The sequence below is a fragment of the Sorex fumeus genome, unplaced genomic scaffold (genome assembly GCF_029834395.1).
Source record: "Sorex fumeus unplaced genomic scaffold, SorFum_2.1 ptg000063l, whole genome shotgun sequence".
In the NCBI taxonomy this organism is placed as follows: Eukaryota; Metazoa; Chordata; class Mammalia; order Eulipotyphla; family Soricidae; genus Sorex; species Sorex fumeus.
This window is the reverse complement of record NW_026606120.1, coordinates 68,090,968-68,111,523: the sequence shown is the minus strand read 5'-3', so window position 1 is coordinate 68,111,523 and position 20,556 is coordinate 68,090,968. Positions and strand designations below refer to the sequence as shown.

The following is a 20,556-nucleotide window of genomic DNA, read 5'->3' as shown; positions in this document are numbered from 1 at the left end:
ACTTTCTTTTAAAAAAATGATACCCTTGGGGCTGGAGCGACAGCACAGTGGGTAGGGCATTTGCCTTGCATGTGACTGACCTGGGTTCAATCCCCAGCATCCCATATAGTCCCCGAGCAACGCCAGGAGTGATTCCTGAGTACAGAGCCAGGAGTAAACCCTGTGCATCACCGGGTGTGACCCAAAAAGAAAAAAAATGATACCCCTGCTGTACTGTAACCCCAATATCATTTCTGTACCTTGTTGCCAGGATGTAACATCTACATCATCTGTACTTGATGCCAGTGACTATACTGTCTGTCTCATCCTAGATTAGGAGTCACATGCCCCAAAGATGTTTTATATAAGTGCACTCTGGAATCCCTAGTCCCCAGGCCAATCAGGTGCTTTGTCTAGCTGTGGTCCAGGGCCTAGCCAGTCAATGTAAAAAAAAAAAAATTGTATTTTCCCACCAAATTCTGTCTTGCTGTCCTGATTAAGCAGACTTTCAGTTATAACAAAATGACACCTGAATTGTGCAACCTTGCCATGTAATTCTGTGCAGATTTTTCTGTTTGACATTTGTTTCCCAAAGAGTTTATTTCCTATTTTTAATGTTGCCCTTGTTGTATGAGTCTTTATAATCGGCTCTGATATGCCTGTCTTCCCCATTCCAGAACGAGAGCCTTAAAGACAGGAAATGTGTTCTATGATCTTTCCATCAGTTGGCATTCAGGACCTACCCAATTAATTTTTGTGGAGTGAGTGAACAAATGAATGACAGTTTGGGGGTTTGACATTGCTGTTCCTTCCATTCTTGCCCCAGGGAATCCTCAGTTCCCTTGGGCCTGCTGGGGTGGCAGTCAGGAGGAATACTTCCTTTCAATTAGGTAAATGTTAAGTTTTCCTTAACCACAAAAATAGCCATTTACCCTGGGTCCCAACAAGATATTGCTCCCTGGCTGTCCAGCCACTACCTGTACTGGAACTGAAGGTGCTTTTGAAGAAGGCCATCCTTCTGGTTACACAGAACCCACACCATGCTTCTACCTTTCCTGAATTGCATAATAATGATAAAGACCAGAGCTGGGTCCAGGGAGAATAGGGAAGAAAATCCCGCTAGAGATGGCTCTAAAGCTGGCAATTTGTTAGGCGGTGTGTTGGGCTTAATATGTGATTTCACAGTTTTTCATGATTTCTAAACTGCAAATTCAAGATCATTTGAAAAGATTTAATTTAATTTTCATGCCTTTTTCATTAAAAAAGTTAAATGACTTCATCTTTGTGGGCAGCTATAACGTGGGCTCTTTGCACACACATCTCCCTGGTGGAGCCATCCAAGTGGCTCCCACTAGGCGAGGATCCCACAGAGCGTTGATGAAGAAGGGGAGGAGTTTGGCAACAGCTTCGTTCATTCTCTGAGGGGAAGTCCCATCTCCCTGAATGTTCTGGCTAATTCATCACCACCACGGCCCTCTCCTACCATCAATCTTCCCTTCCAATGAGGAGCTTGCTGCTAGCCCTTATGTTATAGCAGGCAGGCTGGTATATGGCCCATCTATATTCTGGAAGCCTTGTTTGGTGTATTTTATGGGGCAGGACATGCATGGATGCTGTTCATCCATGGATGAATGATTATTCACTCATGAGTCAGGGAATGGCCCCCTCGATGGTCCCTCCTGCCTGCTCCTTTCCTATCATCACTGAAGGTTGATGTAGCAGATCAAACAGCAGGGCTCTGGCCCATGGAGAGCACATGGGGAATGTAGTTGTGCATCTTTTAGCATTTGGTTGGTGAAAATTTTGAAGCGGGCAGATAGACTGGTAGGACTGGCAATGGATTCTCCAAAAGTAATAAAACCAAGATGTGATTTAAAGAAGTTATTTTGTCACTAGTCTTAAAGTAGCCAAAAAGCGTAAAGGCCAGGTTCCCTTTGTGGGCCCAGGAACTGAGGCCCAAAAAGACTCTGTTTGGCACCTGTACCAACCCCAGAGAAGTCTGGAGCTCCACAGGATAGAAGTTCCAGAGGAATAAAAAGCTTTGAAGGTGAGGGCCTGAGAAATAGTCTAGTCAGTAGAGTACTTGCTTTACACATGGCTGATCTGGGTTCAGTCCCCAGCACCCCATATGGTCCCTGAGTCCCACCATAAATGATTCCTGAGTGTAAAGTCAGGAGTAAGCCCTGAGCAGTGCCGGTGTGGTTCCAAAGCAAGATTGTGAAGATGGACCTCAAATTTCAAAGTGCTTTTCTTTGATAACATCCTAGTAATGGGCTCTTGTCTACTTGAAAAGTACCATATGAGGGCAGTTTGGGAGAGAAAACTATAAAGTCAATTTAGCAATGGCAAGTGGGCACATTCTTGATCTTGGAGATTCACCTGTATATCAACCTGAGATGCATACTCTCATCTTTCTCCCCTTTTCTTGAACAATCCCTCTTTCCTTCTTTATAATCTCTAAATAAACTTTCTTACTTCACTACTTATCTCCTTCTAAGATGTTTTAATGAACCTGAATAAAAGTTAGAACTGATCTTCCTTTTCCTGCAAAGAACAAGTATCTTGCTTCAGCCTGAGTTCTATAGCTCCCAGAAAAATTGGGGTGGCAGGGATCATTTCCCACACTGGGTGGATCAAGTGTGATTCAGGTATAGTTTGACAACTGCTGTGCAGATCTGGTAAGACATGAAGTCTGTACCATCAGGTGCTCAAAGTAGTCTTTCATCCTAAACTTCCTAGGGACTTCTATAGGTAACTGAAGTAAGTAGAAAGGAAATTGGTAGATTCCCCCTGCCTTGACAGTGACACCTATATTCTCCCCATTTCACATAAGTCGCCTGAAGCAACTGAGAATTATGTACTCCTTGGTTCAGAATCCTTGGCATAGAATTTTAACTTGAAAACCTGAAGTTCAGGGGTTGGAGAGACAATACAGTGGGTAGTGTGCTTGCCTTGCACATGGACAATCCGAGTTTCATCCCCTGCACCTCATATGATCCTCTGAGCACTGCCAAGAGTGATCTCTGAGCAGAGATTCAGGAGTAATCCCTGAGTACCTCTGGATGTGTCCCCCAAACAAACAAAAAATGAAATCTGGAAACAGTTAAAATGTAGAGGCTCCTGGCTGAAGGACAAAATCAAATCTCACTTCCAATGAGCCCAAGTTGCCCCCAGCTGCATGAATTTCATCCATCACTGTGAGTGGTCTCATGTAACTGCCCCCAAATCCCTCAATTTCTGGGATTGGTGTGGATGATACTAGCACCTTTTCTCTCCTCTCCTTCCAACAATAGACTTGTCTTTTCTTTTTTTTTTTTAATTAATTAATTTATTTATTTATTAATTTTTATTTATTTATTGAATCACCTTGGGAAAGGTTACAAAGCTTTCAGGTTTAGGTCTCAGTCATGCAAATATCAAACACATTTCCCTTTACCAACACTTATTTTTTACCATGAAGAACCCCAATAAAACCCCACCCCCCACCCCTCCCAGTCCCTGTGGGGTAGATGAATTCTAGTTAACACTCTATCTGCTTTGATTAGATTCATTGTTTCAATAAAAGATTCACCACTATTATTTAGAGTTTACCGCCCCCCCCCCCCCCAAATCAGACATGCTGAAAAAGCATTGTGAAGTGATTTGCTTTCTACAGCTGGGTTCAAGAATTAAATGTTGGTTTTGGATTTCTGCTATTTTACTTATTGACCCTGGAAGTATTTCTACTGAAAGTCAGATAGTTAAGAAATTTGTTTCTGTGCACTGGAGACGTGGCCGTGCTGGAGAGCTGCTAGTGGGGGGCAACTGGTGGCCTCGGTAGGGCGTGAAGGGCAGACCGATAGACTTGTCTTTTCTTCGGTTGAAGATTAAGGGGGTATAAATACTGGAAGACCAAGGAAACTGGAGAGTCCTCTAGATCAGTGACTCATACATGGGAATGCAATCTGACAGCTGGCTCTACCAGCCAGGACAACTAAAGACACAAAGAGAGAGGTAGCTCTCGAACTGAGGCACCCACTGGGGCTGATGTTGGATGTAAGCTACCTGGTGAACTCTTTTGCATTCACATAATTGGCAAAGACCCAAATGTGGGCAGCTTACATTGTGGAGTTCATCAGTTAGTGGTGTCCCCCAGCTCGTTACCAATCCATGGGCTAGTGATGACCATCATTATCATAATCATGATTGCCTCAGACAAGCGTGGATGACAAAGGCACTCTGGGGACTTCTGTTTGAAATGAGCTGCTTCTTTAGTCAACCCTGACTCTCCAGAGTGACTTTCTACAGAATTAAAGAACATGAAGCTGAAAGAGACTCTCAGAGACAATCAGTTCTGGCTTTCTGCCTTTAGACAGGCCTAATCTTTGTGGTATAGTTGCTCTATAGAAAAATGAGCCAAACTTACTTTTATACGTTATTCTTGTGATAGTATCTCTGTTGAGCATTCGATTAAGAAATGGGTTTGATGAATCAGAAACCTGGAGAAGAAAAGAAAATGGTGACTGTGCAATACTGGTACAGGATAAATATTGAATATTACATTCACTTATTAATACATGTTTATTGAGTCCTACCATGTGCCAAACACTAAGAAGGCTGGTAATTCAGATATCAAATATACCAAGAAACTTCCATCTGGGAAAGAAGACAGGGAGAGGAATATGTTTATGTTAGTGTGAAGAATGCCATGGTAGACTCATGACTGTGATGTGGAAGACCACTACCAGTGGAGGGTCTTATTTCGCACAAAGAGTTTTAAACAGGAGACAAGGAGGGGATTGTTATGAGAGGATGGTTATCTAAGTAGACAGAGCATATGTGTGTGAGCAAGAAGATAAGTCAAAGGAGATGAAAGTATAGAAGAGATAAGGTAAGATGAAAATAAAATCTCCAAGCCATCCATTCAGTCAACAATTATCCTTCTATCCTTCCCTTCTTCCAGTTGTCTCCCTCCCTCTTCCCCTCCCTTTCCCTCTCTTCTCCCTTCTTCTCTTCTCTCCTCCCTCCCTCCCTCCCTCCCTCCCTCCCTCCCTTCCTTCCTTCCTTCCTTCCTTCCTTCCTTCCTTCCTTCCTTCCAAGAAATATTTTCCCAGTGCCTTTGTAGCCATCAGGGATAAGTTTGTATTTAATGTCCCTGCCTTATGTTTTAAAATCCCTTCTTTGGGGAAACAAGGCAAGCTTTGAGGGACTCAGGCATTAGGTGAAACACCTTCTATAGGTTGTGATATGCTCCCCTTCCATAGTGTGCTCTATTTTCTTAAGAATACCTCTTTCCTCAGCCTTTTTTGGGGAACCATTGTTCAACCTAGTCATTTCTCTCCTACCTAGCTCAGTTCTGCACTGCTCTGTAATTTACTACTCAGCTGCTAATCGGATGTTGTGACACAGCAACATTTTAAATCTGATTTATTCTGAGGGTTGGAAAAATTGCAGCTGATGATGATGATTATTAGACAAGCAACAGGTAATTCTGAGTTTGGAGAAACACACTGTTTATTTTCCCCTGACTGTTTCCTTTCCCACAGAGTTCCCTGCTCATGTGGTGAGGAGATGCTCCAGGCACTATTGGTGAGTGACAACATCTTGGGGGAAGTGAGAGCATCCTTGCTCCAGGAGGAGCCCCCAAGTCAATACACTGAGAGTATAAGTCAATACTTCCTCAGACGCCTGATTCCACTTCTGTTTTGACATTCTCTAAGGCCAGTTAAGAGAGTTGAAACTGACTGGGTTGATGTGCTGCAAGAAGGACTAGAAGAAGAGTCAAAAACTCTCCTGGAGGTCGGTAGGGTCTGTGTCACACCCTTCATTTGGTGCTTTGGACTCCTGGTACCTGGTGGGTCTGGGCAGAGCTAACATGCGGATGGGACACTTACAAGCTGATGAAAAAGAACTGAAAAAATTCCCAAGGTGCGCGGGGATGATTTGTGGGTTCTAGTGTGCTGGCTGCGGGGTGAGAGGATGAAATATGGACTTGGTGTAAGTGAGCTTAAGTGGGAAGTTAATGGTGTGTGATTGAGCAGCAATTACAGCCAAATCCCACTTCTCCAGGGTCATGGCAAGGGTGGGGGATTAGGTGGGGACAGAGATCAATAAAACCTACAGATAAACAAGTCTTTTCCTTTCGCCAATAACCCCAACCTTTCTTTGGCTCAACCTTGGGCCTGAAGGACATCTCTTGGGTCCTAGCTGACTTCGAAGTGGGGTCTCTGTCTCTGCTCTCCCTGCGGGGAGCAAGACAGGGAGAAAGTTAGAAGGAGTGGGGATTGCCCAGGTCGAGTGTCTTTGAGAGATGCCAGGTTTTGTTTTCCTCATTTCTTGGTGCCGGTGCTGAGCACAGGGCTGGCCTGTGTCTGACATTCATTTGTGTTTGGGGATGAGTGAATGACAAGCCATAGCTTAGAGAGCTCACAGGGGAGCCACTGGGATTGATTCTGTTGGACAAAGACACAAAATGCTTTGGCTTATGTCAAGATCGAGCCAGAAAGCTTCAGGTTTGCTCAGGGCGAGAAGAGGCCAATCCCTCAGGGTTAGGCCAGCCCAGAAGATGCAGAACTAGACACCATCCTGCCACTGATCTCAGGGCATGGGCTGTGAGTCCCTCTCCAGCCCCCATAACTTACACACACACAGCACACAACCCGCAGGGAAGCAGCTGGGATGCTGAGAAGCATGCCGTGGTCTCAGTGGAGCAAGAGTTTCTGCAGAGCTAGTGAAACATGCCAGTCATTGGCCATGGAGGAGGCTCCCTTGCTGGCCTATCAATCACCCTGTCAGCTGCAAAGTGCTTGTGCTGCCAGATGACATTCACTGACTCAGGGACTTTGAGCAAAGAGCGGCAGAGTCAGGGGCGGAGGCTGACACTCACGAAAGGCCAGGCACAGTGGGAAAGCCTGCACCAGCCATGGGAGACTTCATGGAAGGTCTGGTATTGGGGAAATCAGGGCAGGGAAGGGGAACAGAGCCCAGGACAAGCAGGACCCAGTCTTGTGACATACGGGTAGGTTTTACAAGACTGAATGTAGTTTGTTACCAGTATTTCAATGCATAATTACTGCAAATTTCATAGAATTATTATTATTGTTGTTGTTGTTACTGGTGCCCGCTCGAGCAAATCAATGAATAATAGGAGGACAGTGCTACAGTGCTATTATTGTTGTTGGGCTAGAGTACAGTGGGTAGGGAGTTTGCCTTGCATGCGGCTGACCCAGGTTCAATTCCTGTGTCCCTCTCGGAGAGCCCAGCAAGCTACCAAGAGTATCCTGCCTGCACGGCAGAGCTTGTCAAGCTCCCCGTGGCGTATTCAATATGCCAAAAACAGTAACAACAAGTCTCACAATGGAGACGTTACTAGTGCCCACTTGAGCAAATCGATGAACAATGGGAGGATAGTGCTACAGGACTGTGCTATTATTATTGTTATTTGCAAAAAAGAGAAGAGATTGCAACTAGTATGTGAAATGGAAAAAAATTGCACTGGGGAGGGGGCAAAGAGATAAATGGGTCAGGTGACCCAGAACCACATTGGGTCTCCCAAAGCCAGAGAGCAGTGGTCTCTGAGTGCAGAGCCAGGACTAAACTGTGAGCACAGCTGAGTGTGGCCAAACAAAGCAAAATCAAAATGATACTGGTATTACTGAAACAGAAAACCAGGACGCGGTGACTAAGTGGTGAAATACGGGATTGATGTCAGAAGTCGGTTAGGTGAAGGGGACAGAAATTCAAAACCTGCTCGGGGGTAGCCTGGGCACTGGAGGGGATATTTTTATATGTTGCCTTCTTGGGGCTTTCCCCCAGCTCTGTTGCAGAGGCAAACAGTGTTGATCAGGTCATTTTGTTAGAGTCAGGCAGGGGTCCTATCTGGAATCGGCTGCTGAGACACAACCACTAAACTAGTTTCCTTATCTATGAGAGGGGGACTCCGAGACAGTTTACTATGAGGGTTAAATTAAAAAAAAATTACCCAGGGCATGTACCCATGCCTGGAATCCAGAAGCCCATTGCTTAATAGAGTGTCCGTGCTGATTGTAGGAATCCGCAGCACCTGTGTCAGAAGTCATTTCCCTAGGTGTGTCCTCTCAAGTGTGGAATAGGCTTCGTTGCTGAAAAACATGCTTCCCCAGACAAAAGCTCCCTCCTGTGTTTGGTAGAGACACGGCTGGGTAGCCAGGGACAGCTACCAATCACAAATGTCCCTGCCCAGAGGCCCATTCTGCTCAGACCACACACAGACAGGCCTGACTGGAGACTTCAAGGAGGCGCCATTGGGCCTGGAGGGGAAGGACTCATCAGGATGAAGAACTTGTTGGCAAGGTGACTGGAGGCTTTTGGGATGGAATAAAAGAGTGCTTGGGGTGTCCCCCGAGCTCATTCTGCTGAGCTTTGATGGTATCCTGGGAGAACTCTAGACACAAAAATTGCATTTTCATTGACCATGGCTGTCAGCAGATTCCAAGCTCTGGCTGGGGTACTTCTGCCATTCAAGGTCTAAACTTGCCCAGACCCTGAGCTCAGTGATGGTTAGTTTGCAGAATTGTTATACCCCATAGCTGTTCCTTCTTCTATCTTCCTTCTATTCTTTCATTATCTGAAGGACAATTTCTTTTTCCTTTCAAGGTTAAAGGTAATTCTTATTTTTAAAATTCTAATCCATTGAGAAGCAGCTAAGTTGGAAATTTGCTGTTGATGATGGTTAGGGAGATGTGGGATGCCACTGGTGTTGGTGATCTTTCATTTTCTCTGGTGGATGCTTATGAGGGAGGGATGCAGGGAGGGGAATATGATACTCAAAGCAGTGGCTGGAGGGAGCTCTTTCAAATTGCAGAGCTTGGAAGGCAGGGCAGTCTCAGGTTTGCCTGGACTCTCTTTTGCCAAGGAGCAACAGATGGACAGACTTTTAATCCTGTGTGTTGTCAGCAAACCACCTGCTTCTCCTCTCTTCCATCCTGAGTCTTTTGAAGCCTGCTCCGATTCAGCAAGCTTCGTTCTCCCTCGGAGAGAGCTGCTTGACTTCTCATGCCCCGGTGCTCTGAACTAAAACCGAATCTCTACATCTCACTGAAAATGCCCTTATTTTCAAACATCTCATGGATAATAAAAAATCAGTAGCCAGGGGCCTGGGGTGTAGGTCAGTAGTTCCCTTGTCATGTGTGAGTCCCTGAGTCCAATCCCTGGCTGACCCTCCCCCCCAACTCACATGACCACACATTAGCAACCTGCCCCCCTTGTGTGTGGGAGGATTTCAAGTTTCAATAGGGACTATAAATACTTGCTTTCATATGATTCAACAGAAACTGGAGACTGATATTCTAATTAAGGTGGGGATGGAGAGAGGAAAAGAATGGGTGCATGCAAGATACTTACTTTTATAAATATAGAAACTACCACCAATCCATTTGGGCTCTTTGCAGCTTCCGTAACATTTGTATATAACTCATGGTTATAGTGGATGAGCTGCACCTGCAAGGACAAGAAGAATAAGAATTAAGAATAAGAGCAGCCTTTCAGCCTTACAAGGCTCAGCGCATCTGCCCTACACAAGGGGATGTTATCAGGTAGATTGTAAACAATGGGCAAGACCATCTCACAGTTGAAGGAATTTCAGGGCGATGTGTGTGCAAAACGCATGCACCCACACGTACGCACACCCGCATACAGAAATACCCCAATGTGTTTGCAAACGTTTTCTGGTAGCGATCCTGCCTTTAATAAGCCCATCTGGCTCTGGCTCTGTCCCAGGACTTCTCCCAGACAGTGTATATGCAAAGTGAGTTTCCCTTATTAGGAGGGGAGCTGGGCTACAAGGGAGAAGCGCTCTCTCAGCTGCACCCACAGCTGCCTTTGGCACTGAGTAAATCTTCCTCCTGGCCCTGGGCAAGCAGGGAATTGTTAGGTCCCCAGTCAGTGCAGAGAGTCCAGAGGCGACTGGCCAGCTTGCTCAATGCAGCAATGCTGGCCAGAGAGTTAGGGCTGACACTCCCAATGCACTGGCCAGCCGGTCCAGGTCATCTGCTAATTCAGGTCTTAACTTCATCCTCATGCGATGAAAATCATCCATCTGCAGATGGAGCTCCTTGCACAACAGGCTGTGTGGGTGGCACGGAAAAAAAATCCTGTACCTGGAAACTCAATTTTCCCTCTAATCTAATTTTTTAAAAACCCTGTAATTATAAAACATAGCATAGGTATATATTTAAACAGATGCCTCAGCAACTTAACTCCGTCTCATTGAGACTTTGCTTCTTTTGAAAAATTGTATAATTAATCTCTGCCTGGGATTCACCTCAAGCATGGAGTTCTAAAATAACTGTGCTTTTTCACCCCCAAATTTGGGGTTTGGATCTCAAATTGGGCTTCACACATACAATGTAGGCACTCTACCGCTGAGTCCCATCCCCAACCCTTACAATAGGTTTCTAAAAACAGTAAAGAACTGTCATTTTTATAACAAACTGAAAACAGAAAAATGAAAAATATGATAGCCCCCATTTTAAATTCTAGCACAAGAAATAGAACTATTAACAATTTTGCATATATTTCCAGATATTTTTGTACTTATAAATTATATACATATGTAGAATTTTAAAAATAGAGATTTCAAAAATTTAATTTGAAATTTAAAGTTTAGATAAAACCTTGGATATATAACCTACCTATACCAAATCAAGCAGAAATAAAAAGTCTAAACTTGGGGACGGAGTGATAGTATAATGGGTAGGGTGCTTTTCTTGCATACAGCCAACAAGAGTTTGATCCCCAGCATTTCATATGCCCCCCAAGCAATGTCAGGAGTAATTCTTTTTTTTTTAATTTTTATTTTGTTTATTTTAATGAATCATTGTGAGATACATTTATAGACTTATAGACTTTCATGACTGTGTTTCAGTCAAACAATATTCGAGTACCCATCCCTCCACCAGTGCCCATTCTCCGCCCCCAATGTTCCCAGTATCCCTCTCTCCACCCCTACCTCTTCCCATCTCCTGCCTCTGTGGCAGGCACAATCCCTCTTAATTTCTCTGTCCTTTTGGGTGTTATGGTTTGCAATACAGGTAACAAGTAGCCATCATGTTTGGTCCATAGTCTACTTTCAACATGCATCTACTATCCCTCCAACCATCATTTACTTAGTGCTCCTCTCTCTATCCCAGCTACCTTTTCCCCCAGAGCATGAGATCGGCTATCAAGCCATGGGAGCAGTCCTCCTTACCTTAATTTAACTATCCTTAGGTGTTAGTCTCCTATTTATTACATTACTTTATATTCCACAAATGAGTGCAGTGCTTTTATGTCTGTCCCTCTCTTTCTGACTCATTTCACTTAGTATGATACTCTCCATGTTGATCTACTTAAATGCAAATTTCATGACTTTATTTTTCCTAACAACTGCATAGTATTCCATTGTGTAGATACACCAAAGTTTCTTTAACAGGATTAATTCTTGAGTGCAGAGCCAGGAGTAACCCTGACCACTGCTGGGTGTGACCCCGAAAGGAAAAAAAAATCTAAACTGATCAACTGAAATAGTAATCAAAAAGCTCTGACAGGGTTGGAGCTATAGTACAGCAAGTAGGGTGCTTGCCTTAAACTAGGCCAATCCAAGTTCAATATTTGGCATCCCATGTGGTCCACAGAACCTACCAAGAGTGATTCCTGAGGGCAGAACCAGGAGTAACACCTGAGCATCTCTGGGTGTGACCTCAAACAAACAAAAAACAACACCTAAAACCTCTAATAAAGGAAAGCCTTTGATCAGAAGGCTTTGCAGGTAAGTACCACATATTATTCAAAGAAGAATTTACAATCACTTGTAGAATAAAAGGGATAATTCCAAACTTATTTTATAAGGCCGGCCTCAGCCTGATAACAAAGCCAGACAAAGATTTTTTAAGAAAAGTAAACCAATGTCCCTAGGGAATACAGATATTAAAAACTTTCAATAAAATCTAGCAAAACAAATGTAATAGGACATTAAAGGAATTACACACTATAACTCATGTGAAATTTATTTCTAGGATACAAGGATGGTTCAACTTATACAAAACAATCAATATGATAAATGCATTAATAGAAAGCTAAAAATTATTTGATCATCTCAAATTCAGAAAAAGCTTTTGAAAACATTCATTATTCATTATAAAGACTCTATAAAGGAGACATAGAAAGAACTTACCTCTACACACTAAAGGGCATCTACTAAAAATCTACAGCTAGGGTTGGAGTCATAATATAGCAAGTAGGGTGTTTACCTTGTATGTGGCCTACCAGGGTTCAATTCCCAGCATCTCATGTAGTTTCTGAGCATCGCCAAGAGTAATTACTGAGTACAGAGACAGGAGTAACCCCTGAGCATCACTGGGTGTGTTCCTAAAAGCAACCAACCAAGCAAACAAAAAAGCCCACAGCTAATATAATAATGAATGGGGGAAATGGAGAACTTATCCTCTAAGATCTAATACCAGGTAAGGATTTGTTTTCAGTATAGTAGTGAAGGCCATAGGCAGAAAAATTGCACAAGAAAAAGAAATAATGAATCTAATTTATAAACAGAGAAGTAAAGTTATATTTATTTGCAGATGAAATATGCAGATATGCAGAGCACAGTAAAAACTCAGGGCCTACAATACAAAAGGAAAATTAATGAATGAGTTCACTTAACCTACAGTACACAAATCAATTGGAGTGATAGCGCAGCAGTAGGGCTTGTATTTGCCTTGCATGCAGACGGCCGGGCCAACCCGGGTTCAATTCCTCTGCCCCTCTCAGAGAGCCTGGCAAGCTACTGAGAGTATCTCACCTGCACAGCAAAGCCTGGCAAGCTACCCATGACGTATTCGATATGCCAAACACAGTAACAACAAGTCTCAGAATGGAGACGTTATTGGGCCCGCTCGAGCAAATCGATGAACAATGGGAGGACAGTACTACACTGCTACACAAATCAACAGACAAAAAATGGTGACATTTCTCTATGCTAAAAATGAATTATCCAAAAAGGAAATTAAGGGAAAAAATCTCATTTATAATAGCAACAAATGGGATAAAACACTCTGAGTTCAAGATTCTCACCTATGACTTGCTATGTGAGTTATGCAAGTTTCTATACTTCTCTGAATCTCTGTTAGTAAAGCTGTGTATCCAGATTGATTGGAAAATATTGCATCTTAAAACTCTGAAACAAAGGATATTTGTTAAATGTTAGAATATAATATAAATCCTATAACAACTATGAACTGATGCCTGACAAACGTAGCAATGCTATATCCTAACATTTATCAAGAATCCTTTGTGAAACCTGTTATAAAACCTGGTATAAACAGGCATCACATGATTGATACATATTGTTCTGTTTCAGCCTAGTCTTTTTTCAGACTATGAACCCCAGCAAGATGGTGAGAGCAGTTAGCTACAGACTGTTCTGTCAGTCACAGGCCCTCTGGCTTTTGCTCATCAAACCATTTCACACTTAGAGAACTTGACTGAAAGGTCAGAGTTGGCCTTCAAAGTGACAGTGACTTCCAAAGGATGGAGCTGGGTGCAAATGTTAAACAAAATGCAATTACAAACTCACAAATGGGAAAATAACGGGGATTTGGTGGTGGGGTGTTGGATAATATTGGGTTGTCCTTTCTACTCTCCAGGGAGCTTAGATTTTGTTTTTGTTTTTGTTTTTTTTTTTTTTTTTGCTTTTTGGGTCGCACCCGGCTATGCACAGGGGTTACTCCTGGCTCTGCGCTCAGGAATTACCCCTGGTGGTGCTGGGAATCGAACCCAGGTTGGCCATGCGCAAGGCAAACGCCCTACCAGCTGTGCTATTGCTCCAGCCCCGGGAGCTTAGATTTATTGAGTTGCTCCCACAACAGTGCCCCTGAGGCATACCCAATTTCATCAGGCACTAATAATCCTATATTGCGTTTCTCTTTCCTTTATGTCACTTGCATGGTTTATCAATGTCCTTTTTGTATAGACATAGGAAGATAGTTGATGCCATGCTTTGTAACATGGGAGATAATTGACTCCAAATAATATTTACTTCATATTTACTTGACTTAAACCTCAGTTGCCCATAGTATCTAGCACTCCAAAAGCCGGGTCCCAACAAAGGGGTACCCAGGGCAAGCTGTAAGATACCCTGGCATCGAAAAAGGACAAGCTAAGTGCCATAAGAAACAAATAAGTTAAGAGCACGGTCATGGAACAAACTCTGTCATGACCCAAAAAGAAGTAACTGAATAAGGATGCTGCTGGGGTTAGAAAAGAGTAACCTGGCCTGAGGACTGTAGTCTGGAATGTATAGTGAGATGTCCCCAGGAAGAGCCAAACTTTAAGCTTAATATATCTCTTACTGTGTTCGAACAAAATGACTAGCAATATTATAAGAAGTAAATTTACTATGATTGGTTAAAAGGATTACTAGCTGAGGAAAGGATAAAGCAACACACCCTGGATGGAATCCCACCCTTGAGGGGATCTCCTAGTGATCTGGAGTCCTGCACCCTCAGGTGAGATTTTGTCCTTGAGTTAATCTCCAAGAACACCCCTTGAAGGAGTGACTTTACATCTGTTTGTTGTTATGTTCAACCTCAACTATATGTACCCACACCCTTCATGATTTCTATATAACTATGCTTTAAGGGATAAGAGAAGAGAGGACTTTGAGGTCTATGAGGAGAGTAGGATGATGGAACTATGATTACTGGGACTATGACCAAAAATCTCCAACTACCACTGTGTAGTAAAAGGAGAGATCGAACTATGTTGGGGAGGAAAGAGAAATAAACTGACTACCGAACAGCCTGGGGACCAGTCCCTGTTTCTCTGTTTCCTGGGTCCTTTGTCTGTGGGCCAGCCAGGGGAACTGTTCTTGGCCACCAAACACCTAAGTACAGCACCCCCATGTGCTTTAATTTGAAACTCACAGTGGGGGTCTAGGAAAAACTGTCAATGCTCAGGGGGCTCTGTGCTTTTGGCTCTGTTCTCAGGGGAATGTGTGGAGTGCTAGGAATTGAGTCTGGATCGACCACATGCAGTGCAAATACCTTAACCCCTATACTGGCTCTCTTGCCCCAACATAGATTTTTCAGAAAGGCAGAAAATGCAAGGAAATGTTTACTGGTGAATAATAAAAAGAACAAAATGCTAAGAAAGAAAATTAACCAAAGTAATGAAGTCTTGGCTGGAGCGACAACACAGCAGGTAGTGCGTTCGCCTTGCACGCGGCTGACCCAGGTTCAATTCCTCCATCTCTCTCGGAGAACCTGGCAAGCTACCGAGAGTATCCTGCCCACATGGTAGAGCCTGGCAAGCTACCCGTGGCATATTCACTATGCCAAAAACAGTAACAACAAGTCTCACAATGGAGACGTTACTGGTGCCCACTTGAGCAAATCGATGAACAACGGGAGGACAGTGCTATAGTGCTCCAGTGCTCCAATGAAAGTCTTGTATATTGTAAGCCATAAAATATGGGCAAAGAAAATTCCCCCCCCCCAAAAAAGACAGATAAGTGGAAAGATATCCTAAATTTATGGTTTATAGATTTGATACAGTGCCCATACCTCTCAAATATGATCAAAGGATTCAATATTGGAAAAGAAGTAACATAAAGATTCAATGTAATCTCTATAAAGAGTTTACCGGCATTCTTTACAGAAATAGAAAAAAATCTAAAATTTATGTGGAATTAATAATGTGCCCCAACAGCCAAAACAATGTTGAGTAAGAAGTAATAACGAAGTTGAAAGCATCACATTATGGCAGGTTCTAAATACATTCTAAAGCATTAGTAATAAAAATATGTATGATCCTGACATAAAAGCAGACATATAAAGCAATGAAACAGAACAGAAGGCCCAGAAATAAATTCACACAACTATAGTGAATTGACTGCTGACAAGTATATCAATACACATAATAGGGAAAGGATTTTTGAAAACTAATATTAGAAAAACTGGATATTTGCATATAGAAGAATAATCTTGGAATGTTTACTCAACCTTTAGCGTGAGCTCACACACACACACAACACACACACACACACACGCATGCACAAGCACACATACTGTAAATCAAAACAAAATAGATGAAAGATTTATTTGTAAGACATGAACCTGCAAAACTACCAGAAGAAAACAGAAGCTTATTGTCATTGACATTTGGATCATGACACCAAAAATACAGACAATAAAACCACAAATTGTATTTTATCTGACTAAACAAGTCTCAAAAAATATGGAGACGTTACTGGGCCCACTCGAGCAAATTGATGAACAACGGGAGGACATTGTTTGTTTTGCTTTTTTAAGCTTCTGTACAGCCAAGGAAACAAACCAAAACGGAAAAACGTGACCTACAGAAAATATTCGCAAAGCATATACTTAATAAGGGGTTAATTAATAGTTAACATACAAGAGGAAACCAAGCAACTTAATAGCATGAACTCAAATAAAAATCACTAAACATCAGGAAAATGAATACCAAATCTTTTACGAGCTACCACCTCACATACATTAGAATGTCTCTTACCAACATAGCAAAAGATGACAAGAGTTGAGGAGGATATGAAAAAAAGATTATCCTTTTGCAGCTGACTGGAGTGTAAACGGACATAGCCATTAAGAAATACAGTAGGGTGGTCACTTACAGAATTGAAAATAAAAATTCCATGATAGTAAGATAGAAAAAAAATCCCAAGTCCAGCTATATATTCAAGAAAATGAAATCTGAATGTCAAAGAGTTATCTGCATATTCACTGCAGCGTTGTTCACAATGGCCAAGATATGGAAATAACCTAGAGGTCTACTGATGGATGAATAAAGAAAAGGTGCTGTGTGTTCACATAATGGATTATTCCTTGGTCTTAAAAATTTTCGCCATTTTTCAATAACATGAGGGAACCAGAAGGACATTATGCAAAGTGAAGAAAACTGGACTTAGACGAATACTGTACAATCTCAGTAAAAATACAACAAAGTCAAACTCGGAGAATCAAAGACTAGAATGGTGGTCATCAGGGGTTGTGTGAGAGAGAAATTAAATGTTGGTCAAGGGTTCTAAAATCCAGTTATGTACAACATGGTGGTAACAGGTAATTTTATATAATAACATATGTAATTACACACTCTTACATACTTGAAATTCACTAAGACAATGAATCTTAAATGAAATCTTCACCACACACACATGCATTTAAAATAGTAACTGTGTAAAAGCGATGGATATGCTATTTAGCGTGACTGTGGTAATCCTTTCACAATGTCTATGAATATCAAAACATCGAGTAGTTCCCCTGACATTATACTGACGGATTTTAGATGTCAAAGATATGCAAACTTGAAATTAAACAATGAAAGAATTCGGCAACTATGATGTGAAATGAGTTTTTTAAAGTTGATAATATAGTTTGTGATTCTCTTGGAAACAATAGTGCATTAAGATCTGGAGTCCTAGGAGTTGCAAGATTCTGCTTTGTAGGAATGTTCCAACAGATGGAACCACCCTCTCACTAGCAGCAGGTGGCTTCCACTCCCCCCCCCCCTTTTCTAATCTCTTGTAAACAATGTCCTGGCAATTCCAGCAGATCTTAGCATTTCCACTGGCTGATCTGAGAAACTAGAATAGGTGGCGCATACAAAAGTGATTTGTGACTCTGAAAGCAGAATGGACGACTCATTGTTAACAGTGTTCAGTATTGCATTAAAAGAAGGACGTAAACTTTCAGAAGCTGAGAAAGTCAATGAGTTCGGGTGGATTGGAACAGATACAGGATATTTGTTCTCTGCTTTCCAGCTTGAGGACAGCTGGATTTGAGAATGGGTACAGGATAAATATTGCGTGCCCTAGAGACTGTACAGAGACTGCACAGCAGGTAAGACATTTGTCTGGCACATGGCTGACCCGGGTTTAATCCTTTGAGCACAGAGCTAGGAGTAAGCCCTGAGCACAGCCAGGTGTAATCCAAAATCAAAAAGGAAAAAGATAAACAAATGAGCAGCAACGTCTCATCTGTGCAGTCAGGTGGGTGGGCCCCTAAATCTCAGACCCCAAACCTCTTGAGTCAAACATCGTGGAGGAGGCACATATATATGATTGCTGCTGCTGAAATATCTGATTTGCTTGTTGCTTAAAATGCACTCTGGTGACTTTTGCCAGTGGTGGCAGATGGCTTTCCAGCAGCTCTTTTGCCATCAGAACGGCGACCACAAGCAGGGGCTGGTGCATGCACTCTTTCAGAACGCGGGCCATCGGGTTCATCAGGCCAATGCTCATCAATCTGCCTCCTCTGCCCTCCACAGTCACAGCTGGAAATTCCTGGAGGTGGAAAGGTGTTGCCAGAACCAGGAGCTCTGTGTGTGGGGGCAGGGAGGGGAGAGAAGGCGGGAGGGAACACCTTCTACTTCCCCCTCCAGTGTCAAATAAATTTTCTAATGAGAATCAAAACAGCCTGCCATCTGCTAAGATCTTCCCACTGTGCAGTCTACAAAACCACCTGGGGATGTGCCAGTGCTCTGGGCCATGCCTCAAAACCTCAGCATGAGCTGGGAAGTAGATCTTAGGGAGCAGGGAGGGGAAGGCAATCCTGTGGAGTCATCCCTCTGGCTCACAGATGGAAGAGGTAGGAAGATGTCTTATAAACCATTTTAGGGGAGGGATTCTGTTGTGGCCAGGGACCAAGAGAGAGAGGGGGGATAGCAAATAGAGAGGGCAGATTGCTGTGCTCTAGGCTTAAAGGAACATATTAATTTTTTTAATTGGAAGTCTGGCCTCCTCTTTGTTCCAAGGTCATTATTTGACTAGAATCCTGCTATCACAAGCTTTGGTTTCTATGATAGGCTGGTTGAAGAGATGCCTCTCATATTAGGTTGAGCTACCTAAAAGTGACTTTTTGATTTGTAGAAATGATGACTTAATAGTCAACATAACCTTAAAGTGTTTTGAATACAGCATTCTGCTTATATCCACACAAATGAAATGGGGGTGGGGTGGGGGGAAAGAGACATTGAATTGAGGAGATAACTCAGAGGTCAGTGTATGTGTCCTAAATGAATCAGAATCTGTGTCCAACCCCAGCACTGCCCTGCATGACCACCCTCAGCACCTCAGTACTGTTAGGTGTGGTATGGTGGCTTCCAGCACTAGTGGATCAAGAAACAACACATTGCCAGGGCCAAACATAGAACTGTCAACCCCAGTTGGTCAAGTATTGTTGGAAGGGTTCCCTGAGCAGCATCCCCGGCCCATTGACCCAAATCCCAAATGAGATTTTGCTTTGCTCCTCAAGGAGAGATGCATAAGCCAATAATAGCCTTACTATCTAGATTCTTTGAAATTTTTAAAAATTGAATTAAGGGGCTGGAGCACAGTGGGTAGGGCGTTTGCCTTGCACGCAGCCGACCCAGGCTTGATTCCCAGCATCCCATATGGTCCCCTGAGCACTGCCAGGGGTAATTCCTGAGTGCAGAGCCAGGAGTAACCCCTGTGCATCACCGGGTGTGGCCCAAAAAAGCAAAAAAAAAATCGAATTAATTTATTTTTTAAATAAATTTCTGATGATGATTTGTTATATTCACTAATTCAACACCAATCCCACCACTATTGCATCTTCCCACCACCATTATTTCCAAATTTTCCAACTATTCCTCAAGCCTACCCCTATAGCAGGTCCTGAATAATTTATTTTATATTGCTTGTTATAAATAATTTTCTAAAAATGATTAAAAAATTGTAGACTGAGGTGTCACACTCCGGAAATTCAAAAAATTTGAATGGGGCAGTATAGCTAAAGTTAAATTCTAAATGGATTGTGAATTATTGGTCACTTTAGAGGTTTATATATGAGTCTCTGGATCATGGCTATTAATGAGCTTATTTGGCACCAGAGGCAGTTCATGGGTGTGACCTCCAAGCTTCTAAAAGAACAAGGAGATGGGGAAAGATAAGCCCATCCCTGACTCCATGAGAGCCTCAGTCACAAAACCTGCATACCTGAGATTTTTAGCAGATTTATTTCTTCATGAGGTTGTTCAAGCCAGTGGAGTCCGGCTGTAGCATGGCAGTGACTAGAGTGTGGAGATTTTTGGCTGCCAGGACTCTGTTTGGGTGGGTGTTGAATTCATCCTCCTTCCCCCAGGGTTCCCCAGACCACTCAGCCTGTTGTGGGATCTGGACCATCCCAGGTTCTTGAAATTCAGAACCTTTAACCCCATCCTACCTCTCCAGAATCAATATCTTCATTTTAACAAGGTCCCAGTGATCTGAACTTGGAACTCACATTAAAGTTTTAGAAACACTGGCTTAGTAGATCTTGAGGTTGGTTAAATATCTTTGTCTGGCTATGCACCTCATCTAATACATTTTCTATATTGGGAGCTTGGTTGAGTTCAGATTGGAGAAGGCCCAGAATATCAGTCATGAAACAAAGGCTATGAGCAGTAGAGGTGAGAATCAGCATAAACTGTAAGAAAAGGGAGAGATGGGAAGTGGGAGGAGTACAGTTTCAGAGGGTGCTGGTTAAGGAAGGATGTCTTTCTATAAGTCTTTGTAATTTATAGACAGAAAAGCGTATGTGTGCTGTGAGCATT

At 42.7% G+C, this 20,556-nt stretch overlaps 1 protein-coding gene across 1 annotated transcript in view; it reads right to left on the bottom strand.

The window, feature by feature from the left end:
• CA10 (carbonic anhydrase 10) overlaps positions 1 to 20,556 on the bottom strand; it is a 599,980-nt gene that overhangs the window by 17,440 nt on the left and 561,984 nt on the right. The window contains exons 5-6 of the mRNA XM_056127230.1: positions 9,340 to 9,435; positions 4,385 to 4,457 (exon numbers count right to left, since the gene is read on the bottom strand). Of these exons, the coding sequence (XP_055983205.1) occupies positions 4,385 to 4,457; positions 9,340 to 9,435 (169 nt within the window). The remainder of the gene's footprint in view (positions 1 to 4,384; positions 4,458 to 9,339; positions 9,436 to 20,556) is intronic.